Here is a 20,365-nt window from a genome sequence, read left to right as displayed (position 1 = left end):
AGAGCTGCTGAAGGTAGAAGGGTGTGACCTCCTGCCAGACACCCTCGTGCACTGCCAGCTCTCCAAGGCGACCTCAGGCCAGCGACATTATCCCAGCAGCCTTGACTACTGCCTACTCTGCCCTCCATTTCCTCTCCTCACCCCAAGAAGGTTCTTCTGGCCACTTGAGTCAGAGCTTGCCGGAAAGATGGTTCCTGAAAATGTCAGCTCTTGAAGGCATCTGGAGGTTAACAGTGCATGGCCCTCAGCAGACTCCTGTCTGCCAGTCTCCTGTCTGCCAGTCTCCTGCATTAAACGAGGGACCAAGGGCCCAGGTGGAGGTCGAGGAGGCAAGAGGTAGGCGTGCAGCTACAAGGGCGGCCCCTAGGGGTGGGTGCAGGGTCTGCCTCAGCACCATCTCCAGGCCAAGGCCACAGACTTCCAGCCAACTCCGTCTTCCAACACCTTTGGCCCAGGCAAGGTCTCCTCAGCTCTACCCTCTTGACGGAGGTCAAGGAGAGGAGTGGGACACCAAACAGGTGTAACCAAGGTTGCATGACAGCTAAGAAAAGATGTCTCCAAAAATGAGGGACTGGAAGTCTGAAAAGAGGTGCCAAAACACTATGAGACTTGCTGGCTCATTAGCCGATTCAGGGAGGGGTCTTGAAAAGTAAGGCTTCCCTGATGCTAAAGGACGTCACCAGCATTTAATACATTCTTAACATTTGACCCTGTTCTTGTGGACCCCAGATTCGGAATATCATCTAAGTGCTGACAATCTGCTAGGCAAGAGAATGGCATCTCATTGTTCTAACTGGTACTTTTAATGAGGGAGATGGAGCATTTTTCACATATTTGTGGGCTGTTTACATTTCCTTTTCTGAGAACAGCCTAGTCACATCCTTTGTTCATTTTTCTACTAGGTTGTCTTTTTTTTCTTAATGATTTATAGATACTCTTTGTATATTATGGATATTAATCCTTTGCCATATATTGTTTCCCTTTTTTCTCTGTCATTTATGTTTTAATTTTGTTTACATTGTCTTCTACAAAAAGTTTTAAAGTTTCATGCTGTCCCATGTGAGTCTTTTTCTTTGGCTTCTGTGTTTCATGATGTTGTACTTAAAATTTCTCTCACTGAGATGATTCAGCTGCTGCTTCAGATGTTCTGAGAAACGATGGCCACAACACTTGCAGTGGCAGCAAATCATGCATGCGTTTCAAAAGAAAATGTTTATTTAAAAAATAAGAACTGTCACCCCAAGCACTTATTTAAATATTAATAGATATGGATAAAAATTACAAATGGTATTACGAAACTAACAGCTTTATATTCACAGATGGTCAGATGCTGACAAACAACAACTAAGATCTATGTACACTGAGATGAGATTTGGTTGTTATGAAAATGCGTATGAAGGCTTAAGAAATGGCCTATTTACAGGCTTTGGTGGAGCCATAATCCCCAATTTTCTACTGACTCCTGATGCTGCTTGAGAGCCATGCAAAGCTGAACTGGGTCCAAATATGCTGGAGGATTTAGTTTTAGAAGGTATCCTTCTGCATGTGCTGGACCCCCTAAAATGCGACAAAGAAAAGAAAATTAAAATGTCAAATAAACCCAAAAGTGAACAGTTTTCTTTCTCTTAACCCGCATGCAGCTATATAATCCATGATTTTCCTTGGTGTTCCATGTCTCTGTGCATTTTCTGCCTATAATGGCCCTGGATGGGGTCAATTTCCTTTACAATTCAAGGAGTAAATGACTGTCACCCTTTACACCAATTTGTCCTACGTTTGTCCTCCTAAAACATCAAGGATTCTGTGACTTGAGCCCAACCCCATGTGCCTTCTCTCTACCCTTTCACAGACCCCTCCCTCTCCCACGCCTCCCTCCAGGCATCTGAGCTGAGATCCATGCTTCCCATCTACTCCGACCACAGAAAGGAAGTGAGAATACCTTGTTTAAGGCCTCAATGCCCAGACAATAGACACTGTGGAATTACTGTGCTCCCACAGTCCAGAGGAAGGGGGCTTTGTGGGTGGGTGGAGACAGAGCAGAGCAGAGTAGAGCGAGCCTCCTCCTGCAGAGGGGAAGGCTGCAGATGTGGTTCCCCGGGCCCGCAGCAGCTGGGGCCTGGCACATCTCTGTCAGGGTCCCGTTGCCAGGGGCTTGCTCGCTCGTCTACATTCCAAGATCTGCCTGCTCTCACCTCCCACTCGCTGCCTTTAAAAAAGGGTGAGGGCTTCCCTGGTGGCGCAGTGGTTGAGAGTCCACCTGCTGATGCAGGGGACACAGGTTCGTGCCCCAGTCCGGGAAGATCCCACATGCCGCGGAGCGGCTGGGCCTGTGAGCCATGGCCGCTGAGCCTGCACATCCGGAGCCTGTGCTCCGCAACGGGAGAGGCCACAACAGTGAGAGGCCCACGTACCGCAAAAATAAAATAAAATTAAAATAAAAAATAAGAAAGGGTGAGAGGCCCCTGCCACAGCCTATTACAAAGTCCTTCCAGCACCTCACTTCCCCCACTGATCTGAAGATAACAGCTTTTTCTCTCCCCTGAAAATAAATGGTTAAAAAAAAAAAAAAAAAATCACAGGGTCAGCATGTTAGCCTTTCCCTAAACGAGTATTTCCCGCCCCATTGTAACCGGGCTGAATTCATGCCTGGTGTTAATTTCCTACCATCAGGGCACACAAATGGCCTCCGATCTGATCTCTGAATTTAGGGGCCCGGGTATCAGGGCCACCAGTCTGCTAATGACATTTTGGTGGGGCTGAGGGAAGAGTGGTTTTTTAAAAACTCTTGCTCGAGGGCAATTTTACTGCAGAACTGGCAAAGATGTGCTAAACCAGCAGAGAAGCAGCCTTAAATTTCCCTATGCTGATTTCCTGCTGAGATATTAAGTCCCCAGCAAAAACCTGCTGTTTATGTTGATTTGCAGAATGAATCTGCCATCAGCAGCCTCTATTTCACCAGAGTCATCCATTTTACTCCCACTCAGAGCCCAGAACACAACCAGTTCATTGCGTGTTCTTCTGAAGATGTGAAACTCTGAGGGTAGGGTGGGGTGTTAAGGGTTCTGGCAAAGAGCCACGTTTATTTTGTGGCTGTGTGGATCCTCAGCTAGGTGAGCAGCCTGGACACGTGGGAAGCCACCTTGCAGAGTGGTTCAGTGGAAACGAGGATAACGGGGCACAGATATAAAGAGGCTGCTACAGGGTAAAGCAAAGTTACACTACTTCCTGGTTTTAGCCAGTAGGGACTAGAAAATAATCCCACCTTAAACACACGGGCTAATTAAAAACTAGCATCAAAAGTGGTACTGGGGCTTCCCCGGTGGCGCAGCGGTTGAGAGTCCGCCTGCCGATGCAGGGGACACGGGTTTGTGCCCGGGTCCGGGAAGACCCCACATGCCGCGGAGCAGCTGGGCCCGTGAGCCATGGCCGCTGAGCCTGCGCGTCCGGAGCCTGTGCTCCGCAACGGGAGTAGGCCACAACAGTGAGAGGCCCGCGTACCGCAAGAAACAAAAACAAAAACAAAAGTGGTACTGGCTTTTGGACAAATATGAGTTTTACTACTTATTAGCTTAGGTTCTAGGCCATAGGGCAAAGTGCTTCCGTCTTATCAACAAAAGTTGTGAAAACAATAAGGGAGCCAATGGTTTACTTTGTTCTAACTACCAACAATGAGGAGATCATGATGGGTTTTCAGGAATCTCCGTGGACCACGTGCAGCAGTGAAAGTGCTCCAGGCAGGCCTGGGTAAGCCAGTGTCCAGTCCCACCTGTGAGACTGGTACCAGGCTGGGGACAGCTTCACGTAAACCTTCCCCAGGGGAAGCTTCAGGAAGCCTCAGCTTCCTCATGATAAATCCCAGGGAGTTGGACAGAGGCCTTTGAAGGTCTTCTACTCTGTGTGAGTGCCTGAGGAAATGAGTATTTCCCCAAATGGGGGAATAAATGAAGAAAATAAGAAAATGTCCCTACTGAATAGCATCCGCAGGTCACTTGCACACTAAAAACCACAAAAATTATTATTCGGCCATAAAACTGAATGAAATCCTGCCATTTGTGACAACATTGATGGACCTCGAGGGCACTATGCTAAGTGAAATAAGTCAAGGACAAATACTGTATGACCTCTCTTACATGTGGAACCTAAATATATATATATACATATATATAAACCAAGTTTATAGATGCGAGAACATATTGGTGGTTGCAAGAGGCTGGAGTGGGGTGGGTGTAGGATAAATGGGTAAAGTTTTTTTTTCTTTTAAAAGTTTAAATAGAATTAAAATAAATAAATAAAACCCACAAAATTAAACTAATATTTACTAATGCCTTTAATTTCTATACCCCAACAGAAGGATTAGCACATACAAGATGTCTGTTTATGGACTTAACAAGGAAATGACAATTTGGTAACATCTGCCTTCCTTTCTTTTCTCCCACTCAATTTTTGGTCTTTATTACCCAGAAGGAAAAGAGGTAGAAAAACTGAAAAAGAAAAACACAACAGGGCTTCCCTGGTGGCGCAGTGGTTGAGAGTCCGCCTGCCGATGCAGGGGACACGGGTTCGTGCCCCGGTCCGGGAAGATCCCACATGCCGCGGAGCGGCTGGGCCCGTGAGCCATGGCCGCTGAGCCTGCACGTCCGGTGTGCTCCGCAACGGGAGAGGCCACAACAGTGAGAGGTCCGCGTACCGCAAAAAAAAAAAACAAACCCAAAAAAACCACAACAGCTTGCACAAGTTTCCTGAGGACTTGTTCCCTTTTCCTGTAAGCATTTCTGTTACAATACATAAATGCTTAGGGCCACATTCTCCAGACTGATGGGGTGGTCACAACCCTACCAGACCTTACCTACAAGGCAAGGGCAGAGCATGTCCTTGCAGAAAACAGGAAAAAGGGGCTGTCAGAAGCAGTGTGATTATGAAGAAATAAGACGCTGCCCAGATCGTCACCAGGACCTTATGGTAGTGCTATCTTTGTTCCGCCTTGGTGAGCAGAGAGCACCCAAAGTGGGTGCAACCCAGCTCAGGAGCCAGGCAGATGTAGGAAAGGGAAGATGGCGGGGCTGGACTGACCTCTTGGGGTTCCTGCTGTGGCCTCTTCTCTGCTACCCTGCAAAGCTTGGGAGGCTGGCTCTCCCAGGTGTTACTGAATGGCAGGGAGTGTGCGGAGCCTCCGCGTGGAGGCCCTGCAGATTCTGCAGCAATAGAAGCGGTGTAGCAAGTATTGGCGAAAGCATAAGGGTGATGAGAAAACAAAACCCTTTGTTGGGACTTCCCTGGTGGCGCAGTGGTTAAGAATCCTCCTGCCAATGCAGGGGACACAGGTTCAATCCCTGGTCCGGGAAGATCCCACATGCCGCGGAGCAACTAAGGCCATGTGCCACAACTACAGAGCCTGCGCCCTAGAGCCTATGAGCCACAACTACTGAGCCCACGTGCCACAACTACTGAAGCCTGCGTGCTCTAGGGCCCCCATGCCGCAACTCCTGAGCCCGCATGCTGCAATTCCTGAAGCCCATGTGCCTAGAGCCTGTGCTCCACAACAAGAGAAGCCACTGCAATGAGAAGCCCGCGCACTGCAACAAAGAGTAGCCCCCGCTCGCCGCCAACTAGAGAAAGCCCGTGCACAGCAACGAAGACCCAACGCAGCCAAAAAAATATATATAAATAAAAAGAAACTTTAAAAAAACAAAAACCAACCAAACAAAAACCCCTGTTTATTCAGCTAGTATATGATTTACAGTATTATAGGTGGAAAATTCACTTAAGAGCAACTGGCAGAAAAAAAAAGTTTTTTTCCTAAGGTAATGTCAAAATTGGAGAAGTTTTTGCAAACTAGAAAACTTTGATCATCAACCTAGGAGTAGATATCTTAAAAATCTGAAACAAATGTTTTTGTTTGGGATCAGACCTTAATCCTGACTCCACAAACGGGAGAGGCAACATTTAACAATGGCAATGGCTTATTTTAATAAATGCTTCAAAGCAAATCAGAGCAGCTGTACTTTTATATTTTTCTCACTTCTACCCTACATTGCAGAAAAGGTGGCAGAACTTACCCTTTTGTCTTGGAACCACCAAAACCAGTTTTTCTCCTCTTAGACCTTTGGGAGGCTGGCATCCTTTTCCTCTTTCTTTCATTTTTGGTTTTATTTGCAAAGTAGTGAGAAGATATGGGTGTTTCCTCATCCAGCTCCTCAGGGGCATTTCTTCCAGTGCCTCTGCTGCTGGAGGGGCTTCTCCGTGAGGAATCGTCCTCAGCTACAAATGGACAATGCAGACATTTACCAGTGATGCCATTCTGATCCAAGTGTGGTTACAGTCTACGCGGAGATACACAGCACAGGGGTGCAGTTCAGCCAAAGCCCAGCTGCTTTCCTGTAGCATCTTGCCATTTGGATTCAAACACCCCACAAGAACTGAGCACTTATTTAATTTCACAAAGCCCCAAAGTAGTCAATGGCAATTTATTTTTAAAGAAAGGGGTTCAGAGTTCACTAAGAAAATGTGTGATGCTCTTTAACTTAACCAGAGACGTCAGGTTTTATTAGCTCACATTCTGTAGCCCACGTCCCTGTTATTGTATGGGCAATTAATCCTGTTAAGTTCTTTGAAAAGTATAAAGCGCTAAACAAAAGACAATTTTATTTATAGTTTTACACATGCTGAAAAAATAAGTCCAACATAAGGAAAACATAACTATGTCCTGCACCTCATCTTTGGGCAATAGTTACTTAGTAAATGGCTGTCAGAAAATTCTAGACCACATTTTACTCTTCTTTGCATAATAGTTGTGAACATTTCACATACTATGCAGGAAATGGGTCTGTATGAAAGCACACATTTGCAAAGAAGATGGTAATTTCCATAGGTATTTGCAACCCAAGGCACACCCAAAGCACGAAATCTCCTTCTAGGTTAACAGTGACCAGGTCTTCATTTTCTGAAGATATTTCCTGGCTGGTCTGGTTCACCCTCAGGCTACCCTACCTTACTGCATGGTAGGAAGGGCACACGGGCAGACAGTGCAGCTCGGGTGAAGTGTGCTGTCATCCCAGCTGGGGGACTTTGTGGAAATGAAAAGCCCTCACCACTTTTCCCCTCTAAAATGGGTGTTGGAGAATATCCAGGGAGGTCCAGTGGTTAGGACTGGGCTCTCTCACTGCAGTGGGCCTGGGTTCAATCCCTGGTCAGGGAACTAAGCTCCCGCAAGCCACGTGGCGTGGCCAAAAATAAATAAATAAAATAAAAATAAATAAAAAAACAAAATAAAATCAGTGTTATAAGGACTGAATGACACAGAATAGGCAAAGCTCTTGGCTCTGTCCTCCCTCAATAAGTGGGAGTGATCATGACCACACTGTGGGCTGTTTTTGCAGAGCAGCCCTACCTTACGTGGGCAAAAATCCCTATCCAAACAAGTTACTATACTAAACAAACATTAAGTTCCCACTAAGAGGTTAATGTATTTGAAGTAAGGATTTATGGAATAATTACCACACAGAGGAATTAACGAAAACCTGACTCTTCGGCGTTTTGTCAATGGATAAAACACGACTGTGGAGAGACAGAATGTGAAATGCATGCTCACTCATGTCTCATCCTGCTACTCTGAGAAGGACCCCTTCCGTGGTCCGTTACAGAAAGAGGGAAACATTTCACTTGGCTAGTCTGCATATGGCAATACGCTGAAGGAGGGCGCCCGACTCCTGCACCTGTATCTCCCACAACGAAATCTTTCTTTGTTCTCGATTTTTCCCCGCGTCCATGCTTTCTATAGCTCAGTGTTGAGCTTCGTAATTAGAGGTGCTACATGACAGGCTTCCAGCAACCTTTGGGAAGGTCCACTAATGATGCACTCACTCGGGCAGATTCTTTCAGTGGCTAATAACAATAAGATTCTCCAGTAGTCCAATTACATGTTCATTTTCCCAAAACATTTAAACTCCACTCTTAAACTTTATACATGATTGTCAGATAACACTTCCCGTCCTCAGACATAGAAACTGAAAAACAAAGAGGCTATGTGTGGCCTGCCAAGGATTACAGAGTGAGATGGGGGCAGATATGTAATCTGCACCCAGGGTTCCAGATTCTTCAGGCACTTGCCTTAACAGAACAAGCAACTCCTGGGCCCAAAGGTCGTCCTCTGGGTCCTGTTAGCAAGTTCAGTAACGGGTCTCCCCTGGGGGACCTGAGCACCGGTGTCCTCTAAGAGGTGCCTGGCATACCACTGGGGTCTCCTCTGAGAACCTGGATGTCAGTGTGAAAGGTGTAGGGACCATTAACACAAGCCAGAAACCACATGATTCTAATCCAGTGAGATGCATCGTTTAACATTAAAAGACGCTTTCAGAAAACCCATATTTGGCTGTATACTGAACCTGGTAATGTCCACTCAGAATATTTCTGTAATATTGGAATCACTTCTGCACCATATTTTTCCAGTTTGTCTTCAGTAACACCATCAATTTGAAGCAAAACCTCAGGATCAGACGATAAAGATTCTGTGCATGGGCATAAAATTAGAAATTTAAATTACCACCCAGAGAAAACCCACTGAATTTATGCTCATTCACCCATTCAGCACATGTTTGTTAAGTGCCAACTAGCTGCAGAGCACCGGGTACATGGGCTGATTTTCTAAAAGGCAGTTAAATGCCGACAGAGGCAGCCCACAGGCCCAGAGGGCAGGAGCCTGTGGTCCAATCCCAGCAGCAAAGGTGTGTGGAGTCAGGGCCGAGAATGGGAGGGAGCACGGGATATGGGGGTAAGCGGAGTGGGGGTTCCTGGGCAGTGTGCCCGAGAGGTAACTGGACTTTGCTCTTGGCCCACTGTTCTCACAACCAAGACTTGTCTAGCTACAAGTATGGTGACGCTTGTTTGCAGAAAAGGCCCACATCTGTATTTCCAGCTCTGACTTCTCCCCTGCACTCCACATTTGTATACCCTACTCAGTAAGGCCTTAACTGAATTCTTACTTCCCCCCAACCCAAACCTGTTCTTCAGGTCTTTCTGCACGTGGGTGAAGCAAGTACTCTGCCTTTAACAAGTAGGCCATTAAGAGTCTTCTGCGTAGGGCTTCCCTGGTGGTGCAGTGGTTAAGAATCCACCTGCCAATGCAGGGCACAAGGGTTCAAGCCCTGATCCAGGAAGATCCCACATGCTGCGGAGCAACTAAGCCCGTGCCTCACGACTACTGAGCTTGCGCTCTACAGCCTGTGAGCCACAACTACTGAGCCCACATGCTACAACTACTGAAGCCTGTGCACCTAGAGCCCGTGTTCCTCAAGAGAAGCCACTGCAATGAGAAGCCCACGCACAACTGAGTAGCCCCCCCTCGCCACAACTAGAGAAAGCCCGTGCACAGAACGAAGACCCAACGCAGCCAAAAATAAATAAATAAAATAAATAAATTTTTTAAAAAAAGAGTCTTCTGCGTAGAGAAGGCACAACAGTCTTACAGCTAGACAAGCCTGTTATTTTAAAGATCACTCTGGCTGCTGTACATGGGAAATGGATTGTAAGGGAAAGAGGGGAAACCAGAGCCTGGTGGAAGCCACTACAGGTGCGAGAGAGGACGCTGTGAACTAGCGGGTAGTAGTGGAGACAGAGAGAAGAAATAGATTCGGACATGTTTTGGAGGCTGGGTCTGTAGGATTTATTGATGCACTGGCTATGGGCAGTGAGGCAGTAATAATTCCCATGTATCTGAGTTGAGCAAAGGGTGGATTTCAAATCCGTGATTGTAACATCATTTCTATGTTTAGAGGAAAAGAAAAGACCTGTGGGACAGACCAGGAGGTTTATGGAAAGGGTTACTGGAAGATAAAGTGGGGGAGTCCCAGATCCCTGGGACTTCCCTGGCGGTCCAGTAATTAAGACCCCACGCTTCCACTGCAGGGGGTGTGGGTTCAATCCCTGGTCGGGGAACTAAGATCCTGTATGCTGTGAGGGTGCGGCCAAAAAATATAAATAAATAAAATAAAAAATGCAGATTCCTGATAGAATTTGTACTTTATCTGGAGAGCTGTTGGAATTTTAGCCAAGTATTTAGAAGATTAAAATGAATATTATGTTCACATCTGGAGATAAGGAAACCAGTTAGGAAACTTCACTAATAGCCTAGGAACAAAATACTACATTTCATGGTTTCTAAGATATACTCTTTTTTTTGTGTGTTTTGGCATTCCTGAGGTCAAGAGGCGTCTTACAAGTGCTAACGGCCAAATGGCAGCTGTGCTGTCACTGCCTCCACATGTGAGATCTCAGTCATAGCTATCAGTGCTGCCGGCATGCCGACAGCGCCACTGCAGTGCTCACATGTTGAACTGAACTGCACATGAAATGTGTTAGAAAAGACTAGATTGTGATTAGCATTGAGAAAATGATTGTGCATGCAGAAAAGCTCAGAAACGGAGTAACGGGGGATAAATTTGGCATTAACACAGCAAATTGTATGTTCTGGAGGAAATGACAATTCCACAGTTTCTTGCAAGAAACAACCAAGTGCTTTACATGACCTGAAGTAGATGAAGCAGTGTTACATTTGTGTTACTGAGAGACGTGCAGCCTCCCGCGGACACTTTCTGGTATCATCAAGAAAGTGTCACCATCAAATCAGAACGGGTGACAAGGATTTTGATTAAAATTTTGGGGAACAGAGTGGAGCATGCTAAAAAGGCTGTGTCACTAACGTTCCTGATGACATGAGGGAAAACAAAGACATGGACAACTGACTCAAAAAATAATTCAGAAGAGTCAGGTTTTGAATGTGAATTTTTACAAGTACTTAAATCAATCTACTTTGATTGTATGCATTTTCCATATAGGCACAGTTATATGTGATAAAAATCTAAATAAAGTAAAAACAACTCTTTCAATAAAAGCACTGTGTCACAGTTTAATTAGTAGAATTTTTTCTTTCTCAATAGTCCATAAAATAACAATGTGGCATTTTAGAGTTGATGAAATACTGTAATGACCTATGGTGGCAGGAGTGGGAATGGAAGAGAGAGAAGTGATGATTATAAGCTTTTATGAAGGAAGAGGGTGGAAGGAAATGTACATTAGTCAGTCAACCATGTGGCCAACTTATTTTCCAGGGACTCTACTATTAGAATTCTGGGTTGAGCTGTCTGAAGCCATGGAAATAACTCACGTCAGCAAGGATTTATCAAAAAATACTTAGACACAGCAGTGTGCTAGATCCGGATTCAGAGAAGCATAAAACAAAATCTCTTTTCAAAAGGAACTTAGCTCCGCATTGCAAAGACATGTACACACATAGTTAAACATCATAAGGCAGGCAAATAAGGCACACAAATTCATTAAGTGACATCTGGTGTTAGCGATTAGAATTATCCATATCCTAACATGCAGCATTAGACTGAAGTATAAGATTGAAATGATACCATATGTCTGAATAACAAAGTACTGTGTATATCTTAAAAAATATATTTTATCTCAAGAATGAGTTTAAACTGTTTTTCTGAGCTTTCAATTCAGAGATCAAAAAGACTGAGATATATTAATGCTCTTGATAAGTTCCTTAGCAAGATTAACTTTTAGCCTATTAACTTATGCCATGCAACAGAAGACTCACAAACACCAACCTGCAAGCTTCTTGAGAGTGACAGTATTAAAAATATTAAAGTAATGGACACCAAAAACTTTTCCCAGAGATTTGCATACTTCTGTAAGCTCTCCAAGACATTTCTTAACCATCTCTTCCCTCTGAGATACCTTTGTCACTAAAGCTTTTTGTTTTTTCACACTGCTGGAATTTTCCGTTTCCATAAAGTCTACCTTTGTGAGAGAAAATGAGAACACAGGAATGAGTGCATGCACATAGAGGCTTTATTTAATGCTTAATTACATATTTTGGGGGTACTTCTGTTATGCCAAGTAGATAGTCAGTCCCTTGGGAACGGGGCTGTATATTCTCCATCTTTATATTTCCCATGCCAGCACAGACTAGCTTTCTGATAAGTGTTTATTTAATGAATATACGATGATTTAATGATCTGACAACCAACCCACTCAATTCATTTTGACAGGTGTTACATTACTTGGGTTCAATTTTAAGATCTCTTTCTAAATTAAGAAGAATAGAATATGTTCATATAGGACAGTATATATAAATTCAGTATCCATAAGCTTTGGAAAAGACACTTGAGTTCACAGTAAAATAGTTCTGTCTACTCATTGTGAGATAATAAAATAAAATAAACATTTAAAATACCATACCTTTAAATGCCCATTTAGTACATGTTGGGCTTTATTTCCAGGCATCACATATGCAATTGGTTGATCATTGGCATTGATATATAAGTCTTCATCCAAAACCCTGTCAAGTATCAGCTTTTTAAAAAGTCTTTCAGCATTGTGTCTTGAATAAGCGGATCCCTTTCCAAATATTCCTGACTGAATTTTTGCACTCTTACTCCCTGGTAAGAAGGTGAGAGAAATTAGATTAGTAAATGTAGGTATACCATAACTCTAACAGAAGAGGCTAAAAAAGCCATTTATGGACAGGTCTGGGTAAATGCGATAGCTAAGCTCTTCTGCAGGAAAAACCATGGCACAAATAGACACTTGTTTCCATGAAGTAAGAATATTTGAGTAGAATGCTAAAATAATTGTATGTACTTCTCTTCATCTTTTTATAACGTGCATTGGCCAAAAACAGCAGCAAAATTAAGTTTATCATTTTAGCATGTTGCATGTACAGCTTATAAAATTATATTAGAGCAAACAAATCAAAGACAGTTCATATAAACCCTAATAGCTTCATATCACTGTTGCAGAACACTCCACAAGGCTGTATACTTCCCTCCTCCTCCCACTGACTGAGAGTCCCACCCACAGCTAGATCCTTGGTTTCACATCCACGCTGCACTGATGACTAATGTTTTCATCATAAACACAATTTAAAAAATTTTATTATTTTTTTGGCTGCATTGGGTCTTCGTTGCTGCGTGTGGGCTTTCTCTAGTTGTAGCAAGTGGGGGCTACTCTTCCTTGTGGTGTGCAGGCTTCTCATTGCAGTGACTTTTCTTGTTGCGGAGCACAGGTTCTAGGCGCATGGGCTTCAGGAGTTGTGTGGCACGTGGGCTCAGCAGTTGTGGCTCGCGGGCTCTAGAGCGCAGGCTCAGTACTTGTGGAGCACGAGCTTAGCTGCTCCGCAGCATGTGGGATCCTCCCAGACCAGGGCTCGACAAGTGTATTCTTAACCACTGCGCCACCAGGGAAGCCTCACAATTTTATTGTAACAATCTACTTAAGAAGGCTTGTGACACTGATTATAATCAGAATTAACAATTACTTTGTAAAGCTTTAGCTCTATTTTAAGATTTCCAAATAATTACATTATTGTAAATTTCAGATGGCTTCTGGTCATAGATGCTGAATGATTCAAGTTTTTCCTTCTTCAAGTGATTTGTATCCCTGAAATGTCACAGTCCTGGGGCAGGACTACTGCTCTGATAATGGGCTGGCTGATGTGGACCAACCCTAGTGCTGAGAATAACTAAGAAATCTGGACGAAACATAAACAATTTTCTTAAAAAACACCTAAGAGCTAAGGAGAAACTGAAGAATGTGTCAGAAAAATGTCTGACTTAGCAATGTACATGAAAGGTACAAACAGAGATGTAGATGAGGGTGTATTTAAAAGGTTATTTATCACATCACTATTTACAATAGAACAATATGTCCTAAAATAAAACTATTTAAATATATTTCATCAATATGATAAAATATAAATTAAAAACTACTTAAGAATAAAAAAATAAGAAAATGCTTATATCTTGTTATATAAAAATGACAGAAACTATACATACAATATGATAAATATGTGATTGTGAGCAAACACACATTAAAACATTAGCAGTTTTTTTGGGAGCTATTTGTATTTTTCGGTTTTCTACATATTATAATGTAGAATGATCATGTATCGTTCTTATAACAAATTATTTTATCTGCAGCCCCTTGTACCCCCAAAAGAGTCCAAACTAGGAGAAGGCAAGAATCCAGAATGGGAAGACCAGCATTAAAAGTTGCTTTGTCCTGAGAAATGTACAGATCCAGGAGACACAGCTGAGAAACTGAACAAACCATCTTCCTACTCCAATCTAGGCTACTAATTTTTTAATTGCTTTATAGATTTTTAATTAAAGTAATACATGTACATAGGAAAAAAATACAATATAGCACAGGCAGGTTTATAATTAAAAGGAACATTCCTCTGTTCCACCCTTCCCCTCCCTAGTCTCACTCTTCTCCAAGGGAATCACTTTTTAAAAAATTTTAATTTTTTTATTTTTAATTTTTTTTGGCTGCGCCTCGCAGCATGTGGGATCTTAGTTCCCTGATCTCTGGTCGAACCCGCGCCCCCTGCAGTGGAAGCACAGTCTTAACCACTGGATCGCCAGGGAAGTTCCGTAAATCACTTTTTTTTTTTTTTTTGCGGTACGCGTACGCGGGCCTCTCACTGTTGTGGCCTCTCCCGTTGCGGAGCACAAACTCTGGACGCGCAGGCTCAGCGGGCATGGCTCACGGGCCCAGCCGCTCCGCGGCATATGGGATCTTCCTGGACCAGAGCACGAACCCGTGTACTGCATCGGCAGATGGACCCTCAACCACTGTGCCACCAGGGAAGCCCCCAGCAATCACTTTTTAAATAGCTTGTTTTCAGCTCTTCTAGTGGTTACCTCTGCATGGAGGTACTCTTGCTGTCATGCCACTGGCCAGAATCACCACCTGACATTTATTTATTGACCCTTCACAATGAAAGATGAGGCTTTATCTCATGTATACCACCCCCTTCACTTTACCCTGCCCTGAATTTTGCTAGTTACATAATACTGGTTCATCTATTGGTTTTTGGGGTAACTTTAGAGTGTCTGACCACTCTCCCTCCCCACTATGTAGGAGGCTACCAGCACCCCAAGCTGTCCATATACTCCCCTTTTATTTTTATTTATTTATTTATTTAAAAAAATTAATTAGTTTATTTTTGGCTGCGTTGGGTCTTCATTGCTGTGCACAGGCTTTCTCTAGGTGTGGCGAGCAGGGGCTACTCTTTGGTGCAGTGCGTGGGCTTCTCATTGCGGTGGCTTCTCTTGTTGCGGAGTGCAGGCTCTAGGCACGCAGGCTTCAGTAGCTGTGGCATGTGGGCTCAGTAATTGTGGCTTGGAGGCTCTAGAGCGCAGGCTCAGTAGTTGTGGCACACGGGCTTAGTTGCTCCGCAGCATGTGGGATCTTTCCGGACCAGGGCTCAAACCCGTGTCCCCTGCACTGGCAGGCGGATTCTTAACCACTGTGCCACCAGGGAAGTCCCCCCTTTTATTTTTATTTATTGTACTTTTATTTTTACATCATCAAGATTAACGTCTATATCCTGCTCTGTTCTCTAACCATGTTTAAGTCTATACATTGATTCTATTGCAGCTAATCAGCAACATTTGTATTACAACAAGCTTCCTTCCCCACTTAGAACTCATGACTCTTGTGCAACTCTAAGGAGGACGTTCAGTGTATTCAGACAAACGGATTATTTTTTTGCATATTTTATTAATTACTCAAAATCATGCAGCCGTTTCCTTTGTTTTCTATTTGACCTTGGTTCTCTTTTATAATCTTTCCTTGGGAGTTTCTTTTTTTTTTTTAAGATTTTTTTTGCTGTGGGCCTTTTTTTTTTTTTTTTGTGGTATGTGGGCCTCTCACTGTTGTGGCCTCTCCCGTTGCGGAGCACAGGCTCTGGACGTGCAGGCTCAGTGGCCATGGCTCACAGGCCCAGCCGCTCCGCGGCATGTGGGATCTTCCCGGACCGGGGCACAAACCCACGTCCCCTGCATCGGCAGGCAGACTCTCAACCACTGCGCCACCAGGGAAGCCCTGCTGTGGGCCATTTTTAAAGTCTTTATTTAATTTGTTACAATATTGCTTCTGTTTTTTATGTTTCCGTTTTTTGGCCCTGAGGCATGTGGGATCTTAGGTCCCCGACCAGGGATTGAACCCGCACCCCCTGCATTGGAAGGCGAAGTCTTAACCACTGGACTGCCTGGGAAGTCCCTCCGCAGGAGTTTCTAAGTGCCTTTCTCCTTTTGTTGTTGAGAAGTAACATTTGTGTTCTTTACTGTCATCAATAAAAAAATTCATTTCTTGTTCTTTCTCTATATTGCTTGGGACTTATTTTTCCCAACTTTCCGTTACAATTTGTACAGACTGCTTACTGGACCTGCTGCATAGCTGTGACTCTGGGATTTCTTCTCACTGGACCCATGGGTCAGTTCCTCTGTTTATGGTATACATGATATCACCTTCTTTGCCTTCTAGTCTCCAGGGCTACTGACATTAATCTGATGTCAGTTTGGTTTTGGTTTGCTTTTTCTTTCCAAAGCTTTCTGGAGTATTTCTGAAGGGGTCCAGAACATGCCACAGTGGCATAAAAATTATTTTGAGCAGAAGGTACTTGAATTTCTGAAATCCATCTGCCAAAAAGCAGAGACTCCCAAAAGAACTCAGTTGTCTTAAATCCCCTCCCCAGGAGCAACCAGAGAAAACTGACTCTTATCATTGGAGATGAGAAGTCTCCACACAACACCTAAACAGACACTGTCACAAAAACTGCCATGTCTCCCCGCTATCTTTCTCCTAAGGGCCCATTTATCTTTCCCTCAAATCATTTGTTTCCTCCTAACCCTTCTCCCGCCTCTACTTCCCCTATTAAAACGGTACACCAGCCTCAAATTCTAATTGCCCCTTTGAGTCACATTTTCTATGAACTCCCACACATACGTGATTAAATGTCTTTTCTCTTGCTAATGTCCCCAACAACTAAATATAACAGAGTGGAGAAAAAGTTTTTCTTCCTTAACATCTCGTTACTCTTGGTATTCTTTCTTTTTTTTTTTGCGGTATGCAGGCCTCTCACTGTTGTGGCCTCTCCTGTTGCGGAGCACAGGCTCCGGACGCGCAGGCTCAGCGGCCATGGCTCACGGGCCCAGCCACTCCACGGCACGTGGGATCCTCCCAGACTGGGGCAGGAACCCGCATCGCCTGCATCGGCAGGTGGACTCTCAACCACTGCGCCACCAGGGAAGCCCCACTCTTGGTATTCTTAAATTTCATCTTATAAAGCATCTTATTTAGCATTAAGTGGGCATATTTAAGAAAAATTTTGGTCACGCTGCGTGGCTTGTGGGATCTTAGCTCCCTGACCAGGGACTGAACCCAGGCCACAGCAGTGAAAACACTGAATCCTAGCCACTAGACAACCAGGGAACTCCCCAAGTGGGCATTTTAATTAAGGTTTTTTTTCTTGTCCATTCTGGGAAATTTTCTTTTATCATTGGTTTGATAATTCCCTCTCTCTACTTTCTATTTCAAAATTTTATTTGTCAGATTTTACATCTCCTAAGAATTGATTTATATTTTGTCTCTCACATTTTCCATATAGCCTTTTGCTCAGGTCTTAAGAAAATTTTCTTGACTTTATCTTCCAACCTTTCCACTAAATTTACTTGTGTCAATCATTTAAAATTTTTAACAGCTCTTTCTCTATTTTCTGTAACACTCTATTATTATTTAAGTCTTTATGAATATACTATCAGGAGTTTCCCCTCCCATATCCCCAAAGCTATTGCTTATTTTCTAAATTATCTCTATCCCCAGGGTCAAATATGCTACTTATTTGGTCTTTCGCTTTTTTCTTTTTGGCTGCACCTCACAGCTCACAGGATCTTAATTCCCAGACCAGGGATCAAACCCTCGCCCCTTGCAGTGGAAGTGGGGAGTCCTAACCACTGGATAGCCAGGGAAGTCCCTTGGTCATCCTCTTGAATTTTTTTTAAAAGATTATTTATTTATTTATTTATGGCTGCATCAGTTCTTAGTTACAGTGCATGGGCTCTTCATTCAGTGTACGGGTTTCTCTCTAGTTGTGGCACGTGGGCTCAGTAGCTGTGGTGCGTGGGCTTGGCTGCCCCGCAGCATGTGGGATCTTAGTTCCCTGACCAGGGATTGAACTGGCGTCCCATGCATTGCAATATGGATTCTTAACCACTGGACCACCAGGGAAGTCCCCTTGATTGTCTATTTATATTTAGTCTTTAGGGACCAGGTTAAACTTTTTTTTTTTTTTTTTTCTTCTGTACGCGGGCCTCTCACTGTTGTGGCCTCTCCTGTTGCGGAGCACAGGCTCCGGACGCGCAGGCTCAGCGGCCATGGCTCACGGGCCCAGGAGCTCCGCGGCATGTGGGATCTTCCCGGAGCAGGGCACGAACCCGCGTCCCCTGCATTGGCAGGCGGACTCTCAACCACTGCACCACCAGGGAAGCCCCCCAGGTTAAACTTTTTAGGTGGATTTCTTGTTATTTTATATCTAGGTCTATTTCCCCTCAAATTCCTCCCCTGAATGGGGATATCTAGTTACCAGGTTTGCTTTAGGGTAAGTGGGCTGGGTGGCCCCCAAATGCCACTTAGGGGTGCTGGCTCCCAGCTCAGCTGTCTCTCTACTCCTCAAGCAGTTTATCTTTGTTCCAGAATCAACTGCAGGCTGCTATTCCGTGCAGTTCTTTTGTGAGCAGACTTTCTTTTAACTGTCCCCTCCTATTTTTGGCTCCTCTGCTTTTACTCCCACCCCCCAGGCCTCTGAGCTTCCAAGTCTGAGTCAGCCTGGTGATAATGGGGTTCTACCTGGTTGACAGCCCCTCTGCTGTAACTTTCTCTACATTTATTGTGCATTGTGATTTCCTGCATTTCATTCCATTTTTCAATATGCTTCCATCCATTTTGTCAAAGATTTTTAAAACCTCTAATCTGATGATGGTCTCTTTCTGGTTTTCTATGCTGTTATGGATTTAATCCTCATTTTATTTCCTTGCTACTATTTTAATGGGGCCTCAAGTGAAAAAAGAAGACAGATACTTATGCTCACGCTACCATCCCGAACTGGAAGTCAGTCAGTGGGTAATTCTCCAGGGAAGTTATATTCTATTCACTCAGATGAAATTGTATAAACTTTATTATTTTCTTTTTTGTTTGTAGAAACTCATCTTAGTGACTTACATAAATTCTATAAAAATAATTGTAATAATTCATAAAAACTGATTTTCTTTTGTTACTCAAAAAGGTTTTATTCTAAAACTCTTAGCTTCTATAAGAATACAGAAGAGATTTTTTCTATGTACTTGTAATGAATTCTTTAGAGGTTCAACTTTTTTTTTTTTTTTGGCTGTGCCATGCAGCTTGTGGGATCTTAGTTCCCTGACCAGGGACTGAACCTGCGCCCCCTGCAGTGGAAGTGCAGAGTCCTAATCACTGGACCACTAGGGAATTCCCTAACTGTTCCATTTTAATCGATGTAACTCAAACAATAAAACAGATGACTTACCCAAGAAAATGTCGACCAGCATATTCATAGTAAATCTCCCAGAAGGACCTACATGTTTTATATTTCTTGTTCCTTGTGATGAACTGTGTTCTTGAACAAATCTTACAATATTTTTTACATCATCAGTCACATCTCTTGTCTTATAATCCTATGAATAAAAAGAGATTACCTTTTGCTATAATTAAGATACCGATACCTAGATCGCTAGGATTTAATACTAACTGTAACAATCCCATAATAAACCATTTCCAGACTAAAACCAAGACCAAAAACCAAGGAAGTTTCAAATGTTCATTCTTTTCTAAGTTCTTATATTAACCCTTATGTCTAGAATAATTAGCACTCTACTATATCTATTTCATTTCTGTTTCACAGACAGTTACCTGAGAGCACTCTGTGGGTAGAAATATTCTTTTTCTTTCAAAACCCTTCATACCTCTTTTGGTCACTTACTGGATGGTGACCTTTAGGGATGAAAAACATTGTCCAACCATGCAGATGTATGAGTTCTGATCTCTTTTGGGTCTTTGGTACCACAGTCAATCCTTTTTATCATCTCCGGTCAGTTCCCTTTCTCATTCCCCTCAGTTGTCTCCAAACTCTGCCTACCATTACTATGTGGTCTTTTGCTATTGTCTATCCTAGTTCTCTAACCCAATACTAAGCACCTGCTGTTCTCAAAAGCTGCATCGTGCTTCTGTGCCTCTGTACATGTAGTTCCTCTACCTTCGAATCCTTGTTCATCCACCACAGTCCTGAAGACAAACAGGTTTCTTGTCCTATACTAACAATTGGTAGTGATTCTGAGGCTCTATCTGGCATCATCATGAAAGAGTGCCCCATCACTCTCTCCAACATCATTCCTGCCTTAATTCTTGGTGACTAGTGTACAGAGATGATCCTCCCACACCTTGGCCTTTGGCAACTTGATCTCCTATACTCCAGTGATCCTGTCCTCCACATATGTCA

General features: G+C 43.6%; 1 protein-coding gene across 29 annotated transcripts in view; it reads right to left on the bottom strand.

The window, feature by feature from the left end:
- BLM (BLM RecQ like helicase) overlaps window positions 1-20,365 on the bottom strand; it is a 169,672-nt gene that overhangs the window by 19,611 nt on the left and 129,696 nt on the right. For 23 of the 29 annotated variants that reach the window (XR_007475457.1, XR_007475459.1, XR_004475940.2 and 20 more), the window contains exons 17-21: window positions 19,397-19,544; window positions 12,247-12,446; window positions 11,613-11,805; window positions 8,382-8,504; window positions 6,057-6,258 (exon numbers count right to left, since the gene is read on the bottom strand). Coding sequence is in view for 7 of the 29 variants with exons in the window: in XM_049705757.1 (XP_049561714.1) it covers window positions 6,057-6,258; window positions 8,382-8,504; window positions 11,613-11,805; window positions 12,247-12,446; window positions 19,397-19,544 (866 nt within the window). In the remaining 22 variants the exon portion in view is untranslated. Of the gene's footprint in view, window positions 1-1,193; window positions 1,558-6,056; window positions 6,259-8,381; window positions 8,505-11,612; window positions 11,806-12,246; window positions 12,447-19,396; window positions 19,545-20,365 lie in introns of those variants that run through there. The other 6 variants (XM_049705762.1, XM_004278284.4, XM_049705758.1 and 3 more) reach the window with 1 other exon arrangement.

This window comes from Orcinus orca, chromosome 2 (assembly GCF_937001465.1).
Source record: "Orcinus orca chromosome 2, mOrcOrc1.1, whole genome shotgun sequence".
In the NCBI taxonomy this organism is placed as follows: Eukaryota; Metazoa; Chordata; class Mammalia; order Artiodactyla; family Delphinidae; genus Orcinus; species Orcinus orca.
Note: the sequence above shows the minus strand (reverse complement) of the source record. Positions and strands in the feature narration are given on the sequence as shown.